We start from the raw sequence: 22243 nt of genomic DNA on the forward strand, positions 1-22243 counted from the left end.
AAATGGCAATTAAGATCACAAGCAGATATCACTACACAGTTATTAGAATGTCTGAAATTTAAAAAAAAAACTTTATAAAAATCTACATAGTACAAAGATTTAGTAAGGATTCAGAGCAACCAGAGCACTCATTGGAATTCAAAGTGTTACCCTGAAAAACAGTTTGGCAATTTCTTATAAAATTAACTATAGACTTACCATAAGACCCAGCATTTCCCCAACTGGTAATTACCCCAGAAAAACAAAAATTTAGCTTCACACAAAAACTTATTCATGTGTGTGTAGCTGCTCTATTCATAACTGCCAAAACCAGAAGATAACAACCCAAAGACCTCTTTCAGTGGGTGGATGGATAAAGAAATTGTGGCATATCCTTATCAGGGAACACTGTTAAACATAAAGAGGACAAATCTACTGATACATGCAACAACTTAGATGAATCTCAAAAGCATTTTGCTGAATTAAAGAAGTCAATCTTAAAAGCCGATATAATGAATGATTCCATTTATATAGCATTCTGGAAAAGCCAAAATGATAGTACAGAAAACAGATGAGTGGTTGCCAGGGACTAGGGGCAGGAAAGGTTTGACTACAAGGGAGCAGCAGGAGGGAGTTTTCTGGGGTGCTGGAACTGCCTGTATCCTGACTGTGGTGCTTACGTGAAGCTGTGCCTCAGTTAGAGCCCAGAGAACAGAATACTAAGAAAGGGAAATTTTACCATAAGTAAATTTACAGTTTTTAAAAAATCTTAAAAATACTCGGGGCTCCACATCTATTTCTGTCCTTGTACTATGGCTGCTTGCTTGGCCCAGTTTAGAAGTTTGTGATTTTTTTATGCCCCAGTTAGCTTTGTCGTGCCCAGTAAAGGCCATCCAAATATGAACCATGTGGCATTTGCCACGGTACATGTGTGTATCACCTGTACCACTGCCAACTATGCACAAGGTGGTGTGTCAGAAAAACAGCCCTACTGCACTTGAGTTGAAATTTTCATTAAGAGAAAAGATGGGCCAAGAGCAAGGGATCCTGTGTTCTGATCTTAATGTTTATCAATGACTTTTCTGTATGAGAAGGTGGCCAGATTTAGCAAATAAAATGACAAATTCCTAGTTGACTGTGAGCTTCAGATAAACAACACATACTTTTTAGTATACATGTGCCCCAAACATTGCATACATCTGTATTTTATTTGGCAATTCTATCCCATGGACCTGAACAAATAGTAAAGTTTCCTTTGCTCATGATCCTAGTCCTTTGGGGCTAATTTAAGCCAAATCGATGTGCTTATTCCTGCATTCCTTCATTTGTTCGCTCACCAAGTAGGTATATTGAGAGCCTATTATGTGCTACACAGGTGAGCAATAAACAAGGCCAGTTCCCAAGCTCAAAGAGCTAAAATCTACATTGTTACTGATTCTCCTGAGCCCCCCAAAGTCTGAACTGTCTTTTGTATTTCTTAAAGATAAAGTTCAGCTCAAACACAATAAGCATGGGCTAGTGGGGCCCTGGATGAGAAGGATGCTTCCAGTAGACTGAAGAACCACCCAGGTGACCCCTGCTGAGTGTGCTCTCCAGAGTCCATCCAACCCCTGATAAGAAGCCCTCCAGCTTTGATGAATGTTGGGAAGGAAGCGGCATGGAGCTGAGTACTTCTCCATTAAGGAGCTTCTCTCCAGCACCCTTTGGCTCTGAGCCTGCTCATTAATTACCTGCAAGGCAAAGCAGGAGCTAGGATAATGCACTTCACCTCCTCCCAGCACATCTGGGTCCCCAGATAGCCCCAGGCCATATGAAGCATGATCCAGACCCCAGCCCCTTCATACTTCTCACCACCACCTTACCTGACTGGGGACCTTGCTCTTGGTTATGGTGAGAAAGATGTGTTGTACTGCTCAGGATCCATCATGACTCCCTAAGCCACTGAGTACCACTAACAGTGGACCAGTGCCAGAAGGCCCCAAAGACCAGGAATATCCCTTCTTTCATGCAACTCAGAATGGTCAGCATCCTGCCCAGTTCTGCCCACTGAGTAGGAGAATAAGTGTTGGCAAAAGAAATGTAAAACTCATGATCTTTTGATTTAACAAAAACTGATAAGATGGTCTGATACTATCAATTCACAGAATCCTCAAACATCAGAGTGGGACCAACAACCACACAAAGGAAGCTGGAAATCAAAGAAAGAGATATATTGATAGATGATAGATAGATAGATAGATAGATAGATAGATAGATAGATAGATAGACGGATAGATGGATGGATGGATAGACGATAGATTTCATATCATATGAATAGCTGAGAAGCCCTAATACAAGAAGTTTTTAAATGTACTGGGTCTTTTTGTCTTGAACAATTGGTTTTTATACTTTGGAGAAACTGGACCAGTTGGTTGACTTTAATTTCTAATTAATTTTTCTATTTAGTCATTGTGAATCAAACAGCATGGTAGGACACCCCATGGATATCTAAATTAAAAATGTAATGGCAACCTATATTTTAATGCCATCAAATATTTGCAGGCATTTTTTATTGTAAGATTGTTATCATCACTATGATAATACAGCTTATCTTGTGCCTCACACTCATGTGCCTTTAAGTAAGACTGACTTTGTATATATCTGATATCTTTAACATCTTGCTAATGTGATCTCACAATAATTATTTCACTCGTTTGACTAACGCACTGAGACATAGAATAGACCCATTATAGACCATTCACTAGACCTGTAAGAGGCCAGCCTCACCTCCGCTGTGACTACCTATGTGGCTTCAAATCATTCCCTGTGTCCTCTACCCCTACCTGAAACATGTTATACCTTCTCTAAGCAGCCATATGGCAGGTGGAGATGTGGGTGGTTCACTGTGGAGCCACCTGTGGAGTGCATCTATTTGGAACCTCTGGCCACACCTCTAAAATAGGCACTAATGTTTGACTTGGGCATAGTGTACACTGGGGGAAGGAATTACCATTTGTCCAGTGCCTACTCTGGGCCAGGAACTGTGTGCTCCTCTACTTGCTTTACAGTGTTAGCTGGTTTTTCGAGTATAGGCTCATGGTGAGGGGGGTAAGCATGAAGTGCTTTTATTTTTTCCATTACCACCCCCAGCTGTGTTATGTTGAGCTCCTCTTTCCTGGGGGCATAAGGACAGATTTCTAGGAAGGGAAGAGAGGATAGACTAGAGGCAGAAAGATGTGTGTGGAGCTTACGGCAACAACACCACCAGACCCTTGGCAGTTGATGGAGAGAAGATGTAGACAGCAGGAGTGGAGTCTTACAGGGATGCCATGATCATGGGGGGATTTCTGACATCAGCTTCAGAAGATCCACTCAACATCATTCACTCTGGTGACACGTACCGAAGTAACTATGGCAAACATGTGGCTGGGCCCTTCCTGTGTCTCCACAGCAATGAAGCAAAATGTCATTACTATTTTTAGGATAAGAAAACTGAGCACGGAGAAGTCAAGTGACTTTCCCAAGGTAACACAGACCACACAGCACAGCCAAAACAAACTTAGATATGCCTATACCAAAGCTTATGATCTTTGTTCTTCACTATGCTGCCTTTCTTTTCTCTCTCTGCTATTGTCTTTGCTCTAGCAGTATGAAATGCTTATCTTGGAAGATACATTGCTGACCCCATAACTCCAAAAAGAAGAAGGCATTCTGGAGTTCTAGCATTCCCAGGGTGAAAGACACCTGTAACAGAAATTAGAGCTGCTTTCCCCTCGTGTACCCAAAAAGGTGTGCTGCTGGCTTTGGTCATCTATGGGCTCTCTGATGTAGGAACGAAGCTGTGTCACAGAGTCACACACTCTGGGTGCCTAGATACCCACTTAGGCCCATTCTAATTTGGCACGGGTTAGACGGGAAGTGCAATGGCACTCACCCACAGGGGAATGGAGTGCACTCCTGGGCTGGAGCAGCTAGCCAATCTTTGGCCAAAGTTCCTGTCAGGTCAATAATGCTGATGTCCCACTGACCTTTTGGAGGGACCACATGTAACTTGGGTTCCCTGAAGAAACTGTTCCAGGTCATTGCCTGCTCACTGCATTGCCCAGGGGCCAATGTATAGGGTGTTCGTTCTCATAGATACATATATGGATGTGTACATCTGAATAAAGTGACTTCTAAAGGTATTTTAATAACACAAATGGAGTCATTTAACTGTAAGAACTTGGACATTGACAATGAGAGAGAGAGGGAGAGAGAGTGGGAGAGAGACAAACAGAGAGAAACAGTTTAAAAATTTATTTGACAGAGAGAGACAGAGACAGAGAGAGAGCCAGAGAGCTGGGGCAGAGAGGGGCAGAGGGAGAGAGAGAACATCTTATGCAGGTTCTGTGCTGACCATGGAACTAGATGCCATCTCATGATGCTGAGGTCACAATCTGAGCTGAAACCAAGAGTCAGATGCATAACTGATTGTACCACCCAGGTACCCTCAGAGAGAAACCATTTAAACAGGGTGTACATGTGCCACCACAAGGTCACTTGACAGGCATGTGCTCCTAAGCAGGCAGTGATGGAGACAGAAATCTACTGTCCCTCAGCCACACTAGTCCTCCAGGCTCCCCAGAGTATAAGTTTCTTGCCACATCGAATGTGTCAAGAATGTCAAGATACAGGTGTTTCATCAAGCGCGGCTCAGGAAGGTTAGCCCATGGCATTCCCAGGTACTCACCAGAGATTTGGGGCCCCCTTCTGCCCTGGGGTACTGGTTGTGTAGGGGCCCTGAGAGACTGTATGCAGACCACCAGAAGTTTGATTTTCACTGTGTGGGCTCACTGTAAAATCTAACGCCCGTAAGATGCACGTCCTATCTTCCCAGACGACAGGCCATCTCCGTGTGTCAATCATATGATGCTTTCTACCCCTCCCCCACCCCCCACATGTTCAACTCTTAGAGGCACATCATGCTTCTGCCTCACAAAGCCACCTCCCTCTGCCACTTCATTCAGTTCTCACTACTCTCCTTTGAGGTGGGAATATTCCTCCTACCCCAAGGGAAGGATGCTGTGGGGTGGAGTCGGGCATGAAGTAGTTCATTCAAGCTCATGCAGCTCACCACATTCCAGGACTTCTGGGTGGAGTGCTCCTTCCATGATAACAGAGCTGCAGCAAACAGAGTGTCTGTGTGGAAGCTATCAAGTTCACTTTGTGTGGCAGTTATCTAATCTGATCGGTGCAGCTCTAAGTGTCTTACTGGGCTATTATGCATGTATAGCTTTGTCTACCCTTAATATTATTTACTTCTCCATCCTGAGCATCACTGCAGCTCTGCACATGTGCTGCCTATGATGTCATTATACGTCAAACTGCCCCCTTCCCCTGGCAGATAATAAGAATTCAACTTTTATTTGGAGCAAAAGTTACTAGGGGTCACACAGCCCAATAACAAAAGATTATGATTTCTTATTGGTTTAATAGCATCTATTTTATAATTCTGAATGTACTCTGTTTTAATTGGATTTGTTAAAGGAGCAAAAGGGAATAGGTGCCTTATAATTAAAATAAAATATTAAGATTATTAGTTTAACAGACTAGAAACGCCTTGTTCATCAACTAGTGCATTCTCAACACACAAATCAACCTACACACGCAGGAAAGTGGAAGGACTGGTTAGTCCTGGCACCTGGAAACCTCAAGAGATGAGTGTTAATTCAATTACAACCAACATGGTTTAGATACTGCTACTGCCAGATAGATGTTATTGCATTTTCTCCCCACAGCCTTGGCCTCTCCTACAGATAACTAAAATGGACTCAGAAAAGTGATTCAGAAGGATGAAAATACAGGAGCTTTAGGTCCATGTGGGTTGCCACCTGCCTCCCCCTTCACCATCTGGGGGACCCTGGACTGTCCCCTGAGCCTCACTGAGCTTTACCTCCCACTTCTGCAATTAAGACAATAAAAGTATCTGCCTCCTAAGGTGGGGTGAGAGAGAGTGATCCTTGGAGGCCCGTTTTGTGCCTTTGTGTGTTGGGGGAGAGAGGAAATAGTGGCATGATCAGGACAGTGTAACAGGTGTACAGAGGAGCTAGGACTCCAGGGTTCCAATTCAGTAGAAACCAGACTCAGTCTCCACAGCCCAGCATCCATACTATGGCCTTTCTGCCTCACCAGGTGCAGACTTTAAATTACTTTATCCTGGAGGACAAGGAGACATCACTCCTTGGGGCACAGAACCCCCAAGATTGCAGAGACAGGGGGCCATTCTCTACAAGTGCCCCACAGTGTGTGCATGTCTTCTGTACCCCACCTGGTCCCAGGGAGAACTTGCAGAGGGGTGAACACAGCACAGACCTCCATGAACTGATACCCTGGTGTGGTGCCCCCATCTGCTGTACGAAAGCCCCCAGCTCAGAGGGGGCTGTAAATCTTCCCCTTGTGAAGCTATGAGATATTTTGAAGGAGAGCCCTGAAGATCAACCATAAGGGAACAGTTGAGCTTCCCACAGCCCTTTGGAATTAATTATTCATTAATTAATAATAGGTGCCTGAAAACTGCCATGGTCAGTTTTATACAGAAGCCAAGTGAAGAACGAGAGGAATAAAAGTAAAGAAATGTACGATGCCATGTGGCAATGAGAGCTAGGACGTGAAAGAGTCAGGACAAAAGAAACAGAGATGGTGCTGGGAGGGAAGTGGGGGCATATACTTCTGGAGAGGGTGACCAGGAAGGGCCTCCTTGAGAAAACAATATCTGGGCAGACACTGAAGGAAGCAAGGGTCCAGGGAGATAGGGAGGGGGGTTTTGGATAGAGGAAACATCAGATGGAAAGGCCCTGTGGCAGAGGGGAGGGGGGCAAGCGCTGAGGAGAAGGGGGGAGCAAAATTGAAGGAAAGGAAGGAGAGAAGGAAGGGGCATGGAAGGGAGGAAGAGAAGAAAGGCAGGTAGGCAGGCCAGAGGCACAATTAAAAACAAAATCAGCAAAAAGGAACCAGAGCAGACATGACCTGACTTATTTTCCAAGTGATACCCTAGCTGCATGTCAAGCCAAAAGGAGAAAGCCAGTCCCCACACTTCCCCCGAGGTGATCACAGACAAGCCCATGCCCTCTCCTCTCTAATTTCTACCTGAGAAGGTAGGAAACCCAGCCCCCTGGCTGGCAGCAGCCATAGTGCTGTACTGGGCTGGTACCTCACAGTGGAGCGTGTTCCGCCCAGATGAGGTCTTGGGTCCACCAGGAAGCTGCCATATGCAGGACCCCTTACTGAGTGGGGGCACCAGGAGGCAGTGGAAGGAAGACCAGACATGGGAGGGAGTTGAATGGGCTGGTTTAGAACTGTCTGCCATGGGTTCCCTGGGGGCCATGGCCAAGCCACTTGCCTCTTCTCTGCCTACACTCGGTACCTTGATGATCTCATCTGGTCTCATTGCCTTAAATACACTAATGACTCCCCAACTTTTATCTCTTACCTAGAGCTCACCACCTGATCCCAGACTTACGTATCATTCTACCTCCTTAACATTTCTACTTGTACTATGTAAAGGCATCAAAACACATCAGGTCCCAAGCTGAGCTCCCCATCTACCAGCTGCACCCAAAGCCTTCTCCAGCCAGGCTGACAGCAACAGCATCTTGTGTGTCAGACAAATTGTGGCATCACACTCAACACTCCTTTTCCTCTTATGTTCCATGTTTGGTCCATCAGGAAATCCTGTCCCTTCTGTGCTCAAAGTCAATCCAGAATCCTACCATTGGCCACCACATGCCCTGGCAGAGTCACTGCCATTTGCCACTGGGCGTTTGGGGTGACCTCCTATCTTGTTTTATTCACCTGCTTGCCCCATGCAGTCTGTTCTCAACACAGCAGCCAGGGGAATTCTGTTACCGTGGCAAATGGTTACTCCTTGGCTCACAGGTCTCCAGTGACTTCTGTTTCACCCAAGTAAAGGCTGGAGACCTTCCGGTGGCCTCATGGCCTGAGCCACCACCTCTCTGAGGGGCTCCCCACCGCTCACCCCTACACTCACTCTACATCCACCACCCAGCCCTGCCATTCCTCTAACTTGCCCCACAAAGTTCTCTTTATGGCCTTTGCTCCAACAGTTTCATTCTTCTGGAAGGTTCTTCTCTCAGACATTTACTTGACTGACCTACTTGTTCATCTTCTTCAAGGTTTTGGGTAAATTTTACCTTCTCAATTCAGCCTGCCCTGGTCCTCTAATTAATGATGCAAAGTGAACCCTAACATACCCTGATCTTCCTTCCTCTGCTGTACTTTCTTCCATAACATTTATCACCCAAATATATTTTATAATAGACTTACTTGGTGTGCTTATTTTTATTGTCTGTCCCTTGATCTCCTCTCTGGCCAGGCTCTAAACTCCCAGTGCCTGGCAAGCAGGAGGCCCTCCGACAGTATTGGTTGAATGAATGAATTCAAGATGCTTAACAAGGGCATCCCAGTTTCCATGACCTCAGAAAGGGGTCAGCTTCATCCCAGATTCCACAGCTTGTAATAGCTGCTGTGGAATCTCTCTTGACCCATTGTTTTGAAAGGGCCTCTAGAACATTGCGGACTATTTTTCAAGGGAGAGGTCTTTGGGGAAAAGTCATCACTTTCACATCAAATATTTATTTGTCACCGAGTGTGTACCCAGCCCCAGTGGGACACCCTTGAGGAAAGGAAGACTTTCCAAATAGATGCATACAATGCTTTCCTCAGTTTCCTCAGTAAAGTAGGGCAATGTGAGAGTTGCATAGGAGAAAAAGGTTATGATGTGACAGGTGCTTAGTGAAGGGGAGCTTTGGTGATGGGATGGTGGCAACAGTGCCAGTGGTTGGTTGAGAACCCTGATTTGCCTGGCTGCTGTGGCAAATAGAGATACAGGGGCACCCAAGAAGCACCCCACCAACTGCAGATGTGCAAATTAAGCAGAAGGTGGAGAGCCCTGTTTTTGCCCCTATGCTTGGCCATGCTGACAGGGTGGTGGAGTGGTAGAAGAGGAGGGAGGCAGCCATTCTCATTCCCTCCAGAGATGTTCCCTCAGAGCCAGCAAGCCTTCCACTACACTGAAAACCCTGATCAATCACAGATGACTGTGATACACAAGCCACATGGCCTGTTATGTGTTGGTGACCCAAACTACGGTGCCTTGTAAGGGAAGATATTTATTTAAACAGTGGCTAACTTTTCTCCATCCAGAGGGGAAGGCTGCTAGAATGACTATGGTCTAATTTTTAAAATGATGCTAAAGTTCAAGGGTGCAAAAGGGTGGTTTGGAGGCTTGTTGCTTGTATGCAAGGCACCTGTCTTTGGAAAATGCTGTGATTTCTATCTAATCTTATTTTTTTGTAGAAATATTTCCTAAGTTCAGATTTCCCATTCCTCCTTGAGTCTTTATCAGGCCTACTTGAAGTTGTTTACTGAAGCATTTAGCCCCATCAGTAAGAGAGATGTCTTTACTGACTCTAGGCAGCCAGATATAACTTGCTGGAGATGATAGAAATGATGCCAATAAAGACAGCCGACAGCACTTTAGAATGGAGCAGCTTTTCGGCATTTTCCAGATGGGGATAGTGACCATGTATTAGACACTTTGTGTATTCCCTTCCTGTTGTGTATAAAAGTACTTAATAGAAAGCAGGCACTCGGGCAGCAGGGAACACAGGAGCTTTGAGGCAGAACTGGGCTCCACCCCACCTTTACTGCCAGCCTGGTTTTAATCATGAGCTCAGTTTGCTGATCAGCAAAATGGGCCAGGAGATTGTAACTTCTTATGAAGAGTAATTGCGGGGGTGACTGTGCATTGAGTGGCCAGTGTGTAGCGGGTGTTCAGTGAGTAGTAATCTGGCTCCCACAGTCAGTGCCTTTAAGACAATAGATAATGCTGGTAGATCTACTGAAGAGCACGTAGTAATCATTTCCCTCCAATGAGTAGCCCTAGGACACTCCCCACTGGTCATTAACACCAGATGTAAAATTTGTGGAACAATCTTTGTTGATTCCCAAGGACAAAAGTCTGCAACTTTTTAAACCCAAGTTATTAATGATGATATTAATAGTAAAAGAAAACATAGTAGCAATTAGAAGATATGAGTATACATTTGTCCACTGTTAGCTTCTAGAGCTTGCTACAGCCCAAGCTACTCACTTGCTTGTTCATTCATTCAGTCAGTCAGTCATTCAACAACTTGTACTTGAGTCATTCTATATAAGTCAGGGTCAGGTTGGATGATATACAGTGAGCAAGATAGACATTACTGTGTTTCTCACGAAGCTCCTATTTTAGGAGCAGCAAATCAATCAATAAAAACAAACAAAAAGACCCAAGATCATTTCAGTTGGTGCAAATGCTCTGCAAAAAAATCAGACCTAGTGTATGTCAAAGGGAATGTCAAGGATCAGGGAGAGAATATTGGGGTGAGGTGGTCTAATTTAGACTGAGAAGGTTGGGATGTCATGACATTTGAGCTCACACTAGGATGAAGCTGCATGAGAGAATTTGAGGAAGAACACTTGTAGGGAAGGTGTACACCAGGTGCAAGTCCTACCAGTGAGGAGGAGCTGGTGGTGTTGAAGAGAAAGAAAATGGCATGGGAGCTGGAGCAGGGACTGGATGAAGAGGATAGAAGATGAAGAGGATGAGGAGCTGGGGAGAGCCTGCATGAGGTGGGACACGAAAAGTTTAGAGGCATCACTCAGGCTGCTGGGAAGTCTACAGAGGTAGGGAGGGAAGAATAGATGGAGACAGCCACTTGCAGACAGGAGAAGAAAATGATATATATCAAGGGGTTGAGGAGGAGAAGGATGGCTCATATTTACCATATGTGGTGGGAGCAGAATCTTCTGGGTTGCCTGTATAGGTCAAAGAGAAAACACAGGCTGAAGTTCTAGCAAGCCTGGTGTTTTCTATAGTCTCCTCTTTTGTGCTGAGCACAAATTTTACGTCCAAGTGCATTATGTGTGTTATCTCATTTGATCCATACACCCTACTTTAATGATAAAGCACTAAGCCTCAAGAGCATGTCCCCTGTCAAGGTCACACGCTGCTCAAGCAGAGCCAGTATCTGCTCACTTTTCTTGTCTGTGGGTTGAACTGCCATTTGGCTTTTCCATGAGAGTTTGATTTTATAAGGTCCTGTGATAAATGGGGCCCTCTGGGCTGACAAGGGAGCTCCTGACTCATTGTGTTTTCCAGACACTAGCCTAAACTGAGCTAGATTCTATAGACTTCTCATTCTAGACCAGCTCAAGCCCCATCCTTAATACTCATCCCTCACCACAGGGATAGCATGTGCATGTTATCAGACCCAGCTCAGGGGGCTGAGTTGAGATCTATGATGTGAGACTGGTAGGAACTGGAAGTTGGCAATGAATTGACTCTGCAGTGGATGGAAGGCTGGTGATGGATTATGCAGCAGGGTAACCCATGGTGCCTATTTAGAGGGGGACATGTTTTAGTTCACATTGTGTGCTAGTAATACTAGGGACCAGGAAACATTACTTGGTTTGACTTTCCCATTACTCAGATAATGGCTGGAGGCAGAGAGCATGAAGTCACCTTTATCTCTTCTCAGCAACAGTAGGAGACCCTAGGATCCCCAGGAAGAAATTGGAGCTACCAAGCACTAGACCCTAAAAATCAGTCTCCAGACAAGCGTGGGGCTCAGGTGTTCTGCAGAGTGGGCAGTGACTGTCTCAGTATTTCCCACTTCCCTCCAGGCTAAGGCTCAAGCCCAGAAGGCATGGGAGTCACCCTGGCTTGGAGACCAGTCACAGCTCTGTCTCTCCCTAACTGTGTGACTTTGTACACATTTCCTAACCTTTCTGACTCCCCATTTCATCCCACAGGAACTGGTGTTTAGTACTTGGTTCACGGAATATAACATCACATACGGTTCATAAATGAATTTAAAATCTACTATGTGCCAAACCCTTTGCAAAGCAATGATACTGCATAGTTTTTAACATGTTTGAATTCAGCTCCTGCTTTCAGACTGTGTGTATAGATTACTGACCTCCTACTATAGGCCAGACATTTTACAGACATTATAAAGAATTCTTATAACCACTTGACGTATTCATTTTTATCTCCACTAGAAAAATATGTGACTAAGGCTCAGAGAGGACAAGAGAGAGGCCAGTAGCTTGTCCAAAGTCATAAAGACTGGAAGTAGGAGCACCTATCTTTTCCCATTATACCTGTCATGGAAATAGAGACATAAGGCATTGTTCTCGTGTGTTCCTTGCAGGGCCCAGCCCAGCCTAGGACTTAACTACTTGTTAATGGGCCCCAGCATTCAGGATAACTTGTGGTAAGGATTTGCCTCCAGACTTCTCAAAAGATGGATTGTGCCCCAAGCACCACCACAGTCAACAGTCATTAGGCTCTAGCCTCCTAAGTGAGGAGTACACACACTGCACTTTCTTTGAGCGGTCAGTCACTGGTGGGGTTAAGAAGCAGTTCAAACACTAGTCTCCCCTTGCTTATGGGACAGCAAAATGCTCCAGGCTCAGATTTTGGAAAGAGACCCAAGTGTGACCCTAAAGCCCCAGAGACTCATACACACAGTCCTTCCCAAGCTGGTCCTTAACCCCTTGGCTGGGTCCCCAGCTTGGGCCCCTGCTAGCTGCCCTTCCTGCCTGAGGCTCAAGGCCCAGCTTCCTCCTCTCCTAAATAATGAATTAGCTCCTGTCTGAGGTTTGTAAATAAAGCACACCAAGAGAACCAGCATTTCCAAAATTGCTTACACAAAGGAGGAGAGCAAAAAGCAGAATTTGTGAAGTGGTGGTTGTTTGGCAAAGTTTAAGTAAATTCGTAAATGCAGGGCCACTACCAGAGAAAAACTTACCCTGTTTCTGCCAGTTCTTCCTTCTCAACTGTGAAACTTTGTCACCAGGCAACAAGAGACTGGAGTTAATTAGCATAATCTTGATGCCAGCCTGCCAGGTGAGAGGACACAATAGCTGAAAAGGTCTCCAGCACACCCTAAACTCCCTGGCAGGCGCAGGTGCAGCTAGCTGCCCACGCGGAGGGACACCCAGGCCTGGGCTCCTCGGGCTTCTTGCAGGGGGCTCTCCTCCCGGCCTCCCTCAGCAGCACAGTGGAGCAATTTGCCACCGGGCCCAGCTGACTGTCCACGGCCACGCTGGGAGTGGGACATTGCTACTGGGAAAGAAAGGCCATGTTTGCCTCCTTTAAGGGACAAATACCTTACTTTTTATATAAAGCATTGAGCAAGTCCCACAAAATATCACTCAACTTCCTTGTTATTTGTCCAAATAGCTTTTTCAGTTCTTTGATTTCTAAGAAAGTGGTCTTTACCTGTTTATTTGAATTTAATTATTTCTGCAGTTTTCTCTTTGTGTCCTTTTTATGCTATTAGAATGACCATAATGCTTGTAAAAGCCTTACAGGTATATAGGCATTTTTTTCTTAATTAATATTATGTCAAATGCTGCTATATAATTTCTAAAATCTATCTTTTGATTGAATGTGCAATACTGAATCTGGTGGACTTTGCTTTCCTTGTTGTTCCCAAATTTAGTGCTATCATGAATAGGGCTGCAATGAATATGTTTGTACATTTGTAATCTTTTTGTTCAGTTTTTTTCTGTAAATTAAATTTCCAGAAATTGAGAAGATCAGCAGAAAGTTATATATGAAAACTATTATGCATAATAAACTAACATTGTAGAAAAATTTGAGAATGCATTCATAGAAATAAAGAAATAAATATACTCTAAATTGCACTACCCAAATGAAGTTGGGAAGTAAATAAAGTAATTAGCAAATAGATAATTTGAAATACAAAATAAATCTAAGCACTGAACATTTTGAAAAGTACAGAAAAGCAAAAGGAAATAGTTTAAATTAAGAAATAGAAATATTGTTAACCACAAAAACTTTAAATACATGGATACCACCGCTGTTTTGTTTAATGAAAAGCTAAAAGAAAACAGATTATTCAATTTAGACAAAAGATGGGTTTAAAATAATTATCAAATTCAGGTAAGTAGAATTTTTTAAAAGATTTGTTTATTTATTCATGAGAGACACACACAGAGAGAGGCAGACACATAGGCAGAGGAAGAAGCAGGCTTCCTGGAGGGAGCCCGATGCAGAACTCGATCCTAGGACCCAGGGATCATGACCTGAGTTAATTAATGGCAGACACTGAACCACTGAGCCACCCAGGTGCCCCGGATAAGTAGAAAATTAAAAATTGCCTGGAGTCCTACTACCCAGTGTATTTCTAATTAGACTCTTTGTAAAAGTACATCATTTCAATTAGAAAATAAATAATATGAAAATCATAAGCAAAAATAAAATCAATATTTTGAGGAAGAAAATACACAAGAAGATAAATACATTTTACATTGCAGGTGTGTAAAACCTCATGAGAATTAAAGCTGCTCAATTTCTGCATCTGGAGGTAACTTCATGTTACATATCCTTCCAGACTTTTAATACCTCTACAGTTTCATATTTATCTCATGGATATGCAATAATAACTTGGCAACTTTGCTAATGCTTATTCTTTAGCTCCAGATGTGCACAAATTATGAATTTGTCAGGTAACTGCCTTCTAAGTTAGCCAGAACTAAGATTTCTGCTGTTGTTGCTTTTTGTTTACTTTTGTTTTCTTTTCCCTTCATCAGAGAAAAGAACTTGTCTTGCGAGTCAGGGCCCCGGGTCAAGGTTTAGTCTGGACAGGTGCTTTGCACACACTTTGAACACAGTGTCAGGTGTTCACGGGTCCCTGCTCTGTCCCAACTTGCAGTTGTTCCCGCAAGCTACGGTGAACTCCCCTGGGCTGCATGCCACTCCCTCACCCCACACATCCACATCCTCATCTATAAGTGGAAGTAATGCCTGCTTTATTGGATCTCTGTAGAAGTTAGACAATGGGTAAGAAGTCTGCAGTATTTAGTGGTTAGACAATTATTGGTATTATAATTATTATTAAGTCTATGAGTAGAGAAGAGGGGAGATTACAGGCTTCCAGTTACAGAATCGATAAGTCACAAGAATAAAAGGCACAGCATAGGGAGTGCAGTCAGTGATAGTGTACTAGCGTTGTATGGGGACAGACGGTAGCCACACACATGGTGAGCACAGTATAATATATTGAGATGTTGAATCACTATGTTATCAAACTAACGCAACGCTGTGTGTCAACTGTACTCAAATAAAAAAATAAAATTTTTAAAAAGAAAAAGAAATCCATGTAGGAGTATACACATAAATTCTCAAATTAAATGAAAAAAGACATACAACAAACATAAATAAACAAATAAAAAGTCAAAAACTATGACTTACCTTTGGTTAGGTGTCTCAGCACTGCTGGTAATGGCGTCTTTTGCTGATAGTAAGGAAATGATGGATCTTCCTTGGAGCTCATAGCCGATGAAATGAGAAATGGGATGGTGACATGCCTCTATCTTCCATTCTACCTGGTGGCCATGTCACAAAGGACCACTGGTAAAATTCTAGAACCCTTTCTAGAATGGAAAATGACACAGGCTGTATCTCATTTCCTGAACTGAAATGTGTACATTTTGTCCCCTTACTCCTGCTCCCCTGTCAAACTTAACAAAATAAAGTAACAAGACCACCGAGCTTTGCTATCCTGACTTCATATCTCTGTAGCCCCATCTCCTCAGAAAGGCTCAGCACATGTCCTTTCCAGGAGGTTGACCCTCATTGTCTCCAGCCTGGGTCTGCCTGTGTTTGTAGCCTTCAAGGCAGCCTGCCTTCCAGAACGGGGATAGGTGGTGGGCTCACAGACTGAGCAAGAGAACTAAATCTTCGCTTGAGCCTTTGCAACGTAAAGCAATACACTGGACCATGTCTTGCTTTTGTTCATTGTTATTGTTATTAGCCTGAATAAAATGGACCCAGTGGATGATTTCTCTCTTGGAGGTGGCAGCGAAGGGAGAGATGAAGCCCAGCCTGGGAGCTGCATTCTGTCTATAATAAAAACTTACCAAGGAAAGAATTGAATGAAGAGGGATGGGAAGCCTAAGACAGAGTATAGGTTGGCAGTACTATGGTGGGAAAACGAAAGGGCACTGCCCCTGTTAGGGCACTTGGGCAGCCAGGCCGTGTCCAGATGGAGGCCTGAAGGGTCCTCGTGTGCTGCACATGAGGTGAGTGGAACATAAAATGCATGTGGGTTGGCATCTGTGGGCATCTGAATGGGACCAAGGAGGAGGAAGTGGCTGGAAAGGGGAGACGTGATTTGCTTTGGTTTGGTGGAACAGCTTGAACACAGGTCTTGAGAGTAGAACAGAGTCTCAAGGAGACAGCGGGGGAAGAAAACAGAGTTGGAAAAGGAACCATGGGCTACCACAGAGGTCAGGGAACCAGGCTCTATAAATCCGTACTGAACAGAAGGGGCATTTCATGTGGAGAGAACCCCTCCCCATGCCCTTCCCAGCACAGCATCTTGTGGCACTTCTAAACCCTTTCCTACCACATTGATCAAAAATGGTATTTCTTTGGTTTGATTTGTATTTCTTAATTGTATTTGTAGTAACATAAATCAGTACAGCGTTTTAAGAGGATAGTTTGGCAATATGTAGCAAACTTGAAAATGCTCATACTTTTTATCCCAGTAGTACTGCTGCCAGAAATTTCTCTCATGGGTACATTCACAGAAGATCCCGAGATTTATGACCTGAAGTGGTCACAGAAAGGTCATTTGTAAGGACAAAACCCACCGTGAGGCAGGCTCGACCAGTCCCAATCCATCTGTACTATGGGGTCCTGCTGCTAAAGAGATGAAGGCTATAGAGCAATGCAAGGTGACTCCACCGCACTCCACTGTGAAGCCAGTGACAAAGCACAGATAAGATTATCTCATGTATCATCAATTTAAAAAACAACAGCAATGATATAAGCATATAGGCAGGTATAGGGGTAAAATGATTCTGGAAACCGTTAACTACTTCTTGATTGGGAGTGGTAGTTTGAAGACTCTTATATTTTGTGGCCTTCCACATTTTTAAAATGTGCATGTAGTATAGTCACATATGTGCAGTATAATATAATCACATATATTACATGTACATGGGTAAAGAAGGCTGAGGCATGGCTATGGGAGCCCCAGGGAGGCCTCTGAGCCTGCTTCTTCATGGCCCTGGGACTTCCCCACAGGCCACACTTAAGGCAGCAGTAGAACATTCCAGCATCACAGCAGAGCAAAATTAACCACAAGAGCCCAACCTTCAGTAGGGTAGTGTGGGGGCAAGCAGAGCTTGTATAATAATCTTGTAAGCCTGTTGGGAGAGCTGCTATATGCCCTGGGGAGTCTGTGGCTTTCCTGGATGCCCTGGTCCCACAGAGTCCCAGAAGTTCCCATGTCTCCCCTCATTTGTGAATTGAGATATTTGGTCACTGTCATTGTTTTCTGCCCCACAGGAGATACCCGGGCTCCGATAGGACCATGCTGCAGAGGTGGCAGGTATAGTGACCCCCTTAGAGGACTCTAGGTCTGAGAAGACCCTCTGGGAAGGCAAATAATAAAAAAGCTCAGGCCCCAGTGATGGAGAGACAAAGCATGAGGGTGACGCAGGAGGGATCTTATTTTTTTAGTTTACCAAAATATCCCTAATACTTCCCTAAAAAGATCTCAGTGAATGAAAGTAGTACTTGAGGCTTGGAGTCAGAAGTGTGTGTGTGTGTGTGTGTGTGTGTGTGTGTGTGTGTGTGTGTAGACACGTCCCTCCATGTGCATGTGCTCCATGCATGCAGATAGACACCTATTTATAAATGGACACAGTGCAGAGGGGCACAAGCGTTCCCTTCTTGTTCTGGGAAGACCTACATGGCTCTCAGCTTGAATGAACAGACATTTGGCCAGTGATTCTCAGTGAAAGGCAAGGTGCCCAAGAGAGTAGGTCCTAGAGATCACATGGCAACAAGAAATTATCTCTTGGTCATTCTTGTCCAAAATCCTTTCCCCACGAGAGGCCAAGGGAGATCATAGCATTCAGGTCCCATGTAGGAAGTGACAGCTCTACAGGATTGTTCATTCACTCATTGGCCTTGGTAATTTCTCCAAAATAGAGTCCCTGTACAAATCAATACCTTGATTGCACATTCTAAGGCCCTAACAATGAGTGTTGTCCCAATAAGACAGGACAGAAAAGAAAATCCCTAAATTCCCAGAGGAAGACAGTTGTTCAGCCTCTGAAGGCTTCTTTCTCTGTGATTGCAAGGTCCCCTCAGCTGATTTTTTTTAATCATAAAAAGGTCAGCAGTAAGTTCACCCACAGCATCCATGCTCTTATTTTAATCAACTTTTGAGTATCACACCCAACAACTAAACAAAAGAAGGCTTTATCCTTGGCTTTGGACTATTGAGCTATATATATATGTACGCATATGTATATACATACGATTTTTTCCTGGCCGACTTTGCTTCAGTTCACCTTGAAATTCGTATGGCCTCCCTGATTTGGCCCGGCTTGTGAGCAGGCTCACCGGGAATGGTGGAGGTGTGTGCGCCTATTCTCACCTGCATGGGGAGGGCTGCAGAGGGCTGAGAGATAGACCCCCATGGCCCTTAGGAAGATGCCAGCCATGTTTGGTTAACTCCTCATTGTTCCTTCTGGTAGAAAAGGGACATCAGCAATTTCGAATATCTTATGTACCTCAACACCGTGGCTGGAAGGACCTACAATGACTATATGCAGTATCCAGTGTTTCCCTGGGTCCTGGCTGATTACACCTCACAGGTATAGTATTCCCGTGGATACTCTTTAGATGTCCTGAGGCTTTCTGACCCTAAAGACCAGAGCATGCTAGATCAGCACGCAGATGGGGATTCGGTCTACCTGGGCCTGACGGCTGCTCAGCCCTCACCCCTGAGGAGGCCTTTGCTAGACAGGAACCAGCTGTTTGAGTTCCTGTCTAGCTCCACCTATGGGAAGGGGACCCCCCGCACACACACACCTGTGGGATGACCAGCACAAAGAGGACAGTTGCTCACATGTGCCCCAGGGGGTTTCCTGGCTTTTTCACTACTATCAAGGCAGCTGATACCCATCTGTTGAGACACTGCCATGGACCGATGGTGGTCCTTCCAGTGAAGTAGGCCACGGAGTTTATTTCCTGAATCAACATATATTGGGTGGGTCTGGGGTGGAGGAAAGGAGAGACCCAGAGAGAGACCCAGAGACCCAACGAAAACAAACTACTCCCCTGTAGCCTGTCGTAGAAAACAACTAACAACTACTTCCCATTGAGATGTTGGTATGTGGACGTCACCCAGGATCTGGACCAAGACATGTTGGGACAGGGGGAGCTGATGGCAAGACCAGATCATTCCATCCTTTGGCCTGTGCCCCTGGACCTCAGCAGGCAGGGGACGGAGGAAGAAAGCTGACACAGCTGGGCCACAGTGACACTGCTGGGAATGACCTGGCTGTAGAGCACTGTCCTGACCACCTCGGCTCTGGCCATCAAGAGGTGTGTTGGGCTTAGTGTATAAAGACCAAAGGTGAATAAGTCCTGGTTCAGACCAGCCCTTGCCAGTCCTGCCGAGGGCTGCTTGGAATCCAGGCCCATACCTAGGATTTGGGAGAAGGGGCCTCAGTCTTTTGATGTAAGACATTTAACACAAAACTTTTTTTGCCATCCATATGTTGCCTTTTATTTCCCTAATGATCCATCTGAGGCTGAGGTATTTCAAAAATGAAACATGCAAATCCCAGCTTTAACTCACATGCTGCAAAGTGGTGGTTTACAAGCCCCTTCTGTTTGGCTTGAAATTTTGATTACTTACCCGTATTTAAACATCAGGAGATTTCTCCTTAAAATCTGGCTCTCCAATATCTTTTGGAGAATCAGAAGATCTAGCAGCTCTGAAGCCCCAGTCTGTCCTGGCAAAACCAGCCGTGGCTGAGCATGGCTCTCCAGGTGGGTCATCTGTCACCGGGGTGTGAGAATTGCCTGCTTCCCTCTGCCCCCACGCCTGGTTCTGCAGGTGCAGGATGGGGACACACCCTGCCCGCCCAGGGGATTGCAGTGGTTCACTGCTAGCCAAAAGGAAAGGAAGTATAAAGAAACAGTTTCTATCAGACATGAAAACCCTGGGGAATACACAGCTCCTCTGCTAACACGTAGAACATCTCTGCTAAAAGCAAACAATCCTAGGATACCTGGCCTTAAAACCTTCAGGTCTCCACTGCCTTGTATGATCTTCTCCAGGGCAGGGGAAGGGGTTACATTACATGCTGTCATTGCCCAGAAGGGAGGGGGCTCACACTTCCCTCTGGAACAGAGGACTGCTAACTTCTAGAGAGTCAGCTTGCTCCCTGGCAAGGACCATGAACTACTGAAGCGTACAGTGCTCTCTGTGGGGGCTGGAGCCAAGTGCCTCCGGGACAACAGGGATTCTTTTGAAAGTCTCTTCAGTAAGTGGTGGTGATGTTCTAATTTGGGTCAACTTGGAACAGGTTCAGTGTGAACTCAATCTTCCCCTCCTCTTTATTTTCCTCCTCTCCCTTATTAAGTCTTTGTGGATCTCTGGCTCTGGGGCCGTAAAACCCCAGCACGCCTGCTAATCACCAGAGGGGGTTCAGACCAAATGACAATAAACCAATAAAGAGAACCATAAAACTAAAGACCGTGGCTCTTGAAGTGTCGCTGGGGTACAAGAGGGTCTGAGGGGAGTTAACTCGAACCACACATCTGCCTTCTAGACATTGAACTTGATGAATCCCAAGACTTTCCGAGATCTCTCAAAGCCCATGGGGGCTCAGACCAAGGAAAGGAAGCTGAAATTCATCCAGAGGTTTAAAGAAGTGGAGAAGACCGAAGGTAGGTAAATCCCAGCTTGACATTTTTCTGCAGTGTTGCTCATCTGAATGCCTTGAAATGGTCGTTGGTAACTGTTTAGGCTCTCACCTAACGTGGAAACAATGACATTTGGACAGGGGACAGCTCTAGTGCCCTGGCCTGCACCCTGGCTACACGGAGGCATCACCCGCGCAGGTTTCCAACACACTCATGTCCAGGGCTCACCTCTAGAAATCCTGACTTAAGTACGGCTGTGGTGAGGTCTGGAGGGACTGAGAACTACTGTGCTAAGAGCTAATACCTCCACCGAAGGGGCCAGCAGAAGCAGAAGCAGAGAGTGTATTCACTCGGCACTTTCTAGGTTCCAGGCACAGGCCAGCCTGCCTTCGTAAACACAGTGGTCCATTTTGAAGAGAAGGAATTAAACTCAGAGAGTTCAGGCAACGCATTCAAGATCACAGCAGAGCCAGTATTTGTCTTGCTCTAGAACCTACTTCCCAAACTTTGTTCATCTGCACAATCTTTGCCACATTCACAGGAGACTTGAACTCTTATTGCCTTAATTTTTTTTTTCTTTTGATCTATTCACTTCTAAACTTTGATGAGTGTATTTTAAAAAGACATTTATCTATCATGCATTTGATCCTTGCTATATTGGTTTTTTCAAACACTTTGAAATAAACATGTAATTTAAAATAAGGGAGAGCCATCCATGAACCATGAAAATTTCCCTTGGGAACCAGAAGCAGCGTGCTTTGGGAAGGCTTATTGAACCGTTGCTTTAGGTGAGCAGGTTCTCAGCAGGGTAAGGAGGCTCCTGCCGCATCCTGCACAGCCCCGTAGAGGCCTGCCTGGGACCCCCGCACTACATGAGGCTGGCACTCAGACTTGCTCAGGGGAGATGGGAGGATGTGGATGGTTGCGCAAGCCCCTCCTTTCCCTGCTTATTTCCTTCTGAGGCCGAAGTTCAATCATTAGGGCTCCCCCAGGTCCCCCACCCAGGTGCTGTTCCTCTGGTAGCCAGGCGTGGCCAGGCACTTTTCACAGAGGCAGACCAAGGGAGCGTCGGATCTCACTAGCTTTGGCCCTATTCTCTCCCATCTCACCCTGGGTGTGCATTGGAGCTGCCCATTGGGTTTGGGACATTGTACAAGTTCCTCCACCAACCTCCCAAACAACTGACTTGGCACAAGGAAGGGCTTTGGGCTAGGCATGGGGCTGGCAGCAGATGGCTGAGCAGTCACTGCAGGGAGCTGGGTCAGGCCTTTGCCGACTGCGGTGATGGGATGGTAGGCATGTTGGGGCTTGCTACATAGCCCTTAACTTAGAAGACCAAAGCATTTTTTCCCCATAAATCTGGAGTCCAGACTTCCCAGAGCCTGGCTCAGCCCACATTCTTGAGAGTGGGACACTGAGGACCCAGGGTGCAGCTGAAGGTCTTGAATAGGCTTTTCACCACTGGGGGTTACTGGCCAA

At 45.2% G+C, this 22243-nt stretch overlaps 2 protein-coding genes across 17 annotated transcripts in view; one reads left to right on the forward strand and one right to left on the reverse strand.

The window, feature by feature from the left end:
- Positions 1-15422, reverse strand: part of LRRC18 (leucine rich repeat containing 18) — a 33075-nt gene extending 17653 nt beyond the window's left edge. For 3 of the 7 annotated variants that reach the window (XR_005380350.1, XR_005380349.1, XM_038578033.1), the window contains exons 1-3: positions 15281-15422; positions 12810-12900; positions 10780-10812 (exon numbers count right to left, since the gene is read on the reverse strand). The gene's annotated coding sequence lies outside the window, so the exon portion shown is untranslated. The remainder of the gene's footprint in view (positions 1-10779; positions 10813-12809; positions 12901-15280) is intronic. The other 4 variants (XR_005380351.1, XM_038578032.1, XM_038578035.1 and 1 more) reach the window with 3 other exon arrangements.
- The window catches only part of WDFY4 (WDFY family member 4), a 286497-nt gene that overhangs the window by 225873 nt on the left and 38381 nt on the right, over positions 1-22243 (forward strand). For 9 of the 10 annotated variants that reach the window (XR_005380348.1, XR_005380346.1, XR_005380347.1 and 6 more), the window contains 3 exons: positions 17384-17426; positions 18583-18702; positions 20671-20788. Coding sequence is in view for 7 of the 10 variants with exons in the window: in XM_038578028.1 (XP_038433956.1) it covers positions 17384-17426; positions 18583-18702; positions 20671-20788 (281 nt within the window). In the remaining 3 variants the exon portion in view is untranslated. Of the gene's footprint in view, positions 1-17383; positions 17427-18582; positions 18703-20670; positions 20789-22243 lie in introns of those variants that run through there. The other variant, XM_038578030.1, reaches the window with a different exon arrangement.

Source organism: Canis lupus, chromosome 28, assembly GCF_011100685.1.
Source record: "Canis lupus familiaris isolate Mischka breed German Shepherd chromosome 28, alternate assembly UU_Cfam_GSD_1.0, whole genome shotgun sequence".
In the NCBI taxonomy this organism is placed as follows: Eukaryota; Metazoa; Chordata; class Mammalia; order Carnivora; family Canidae; genus Canis; species Canis lupus.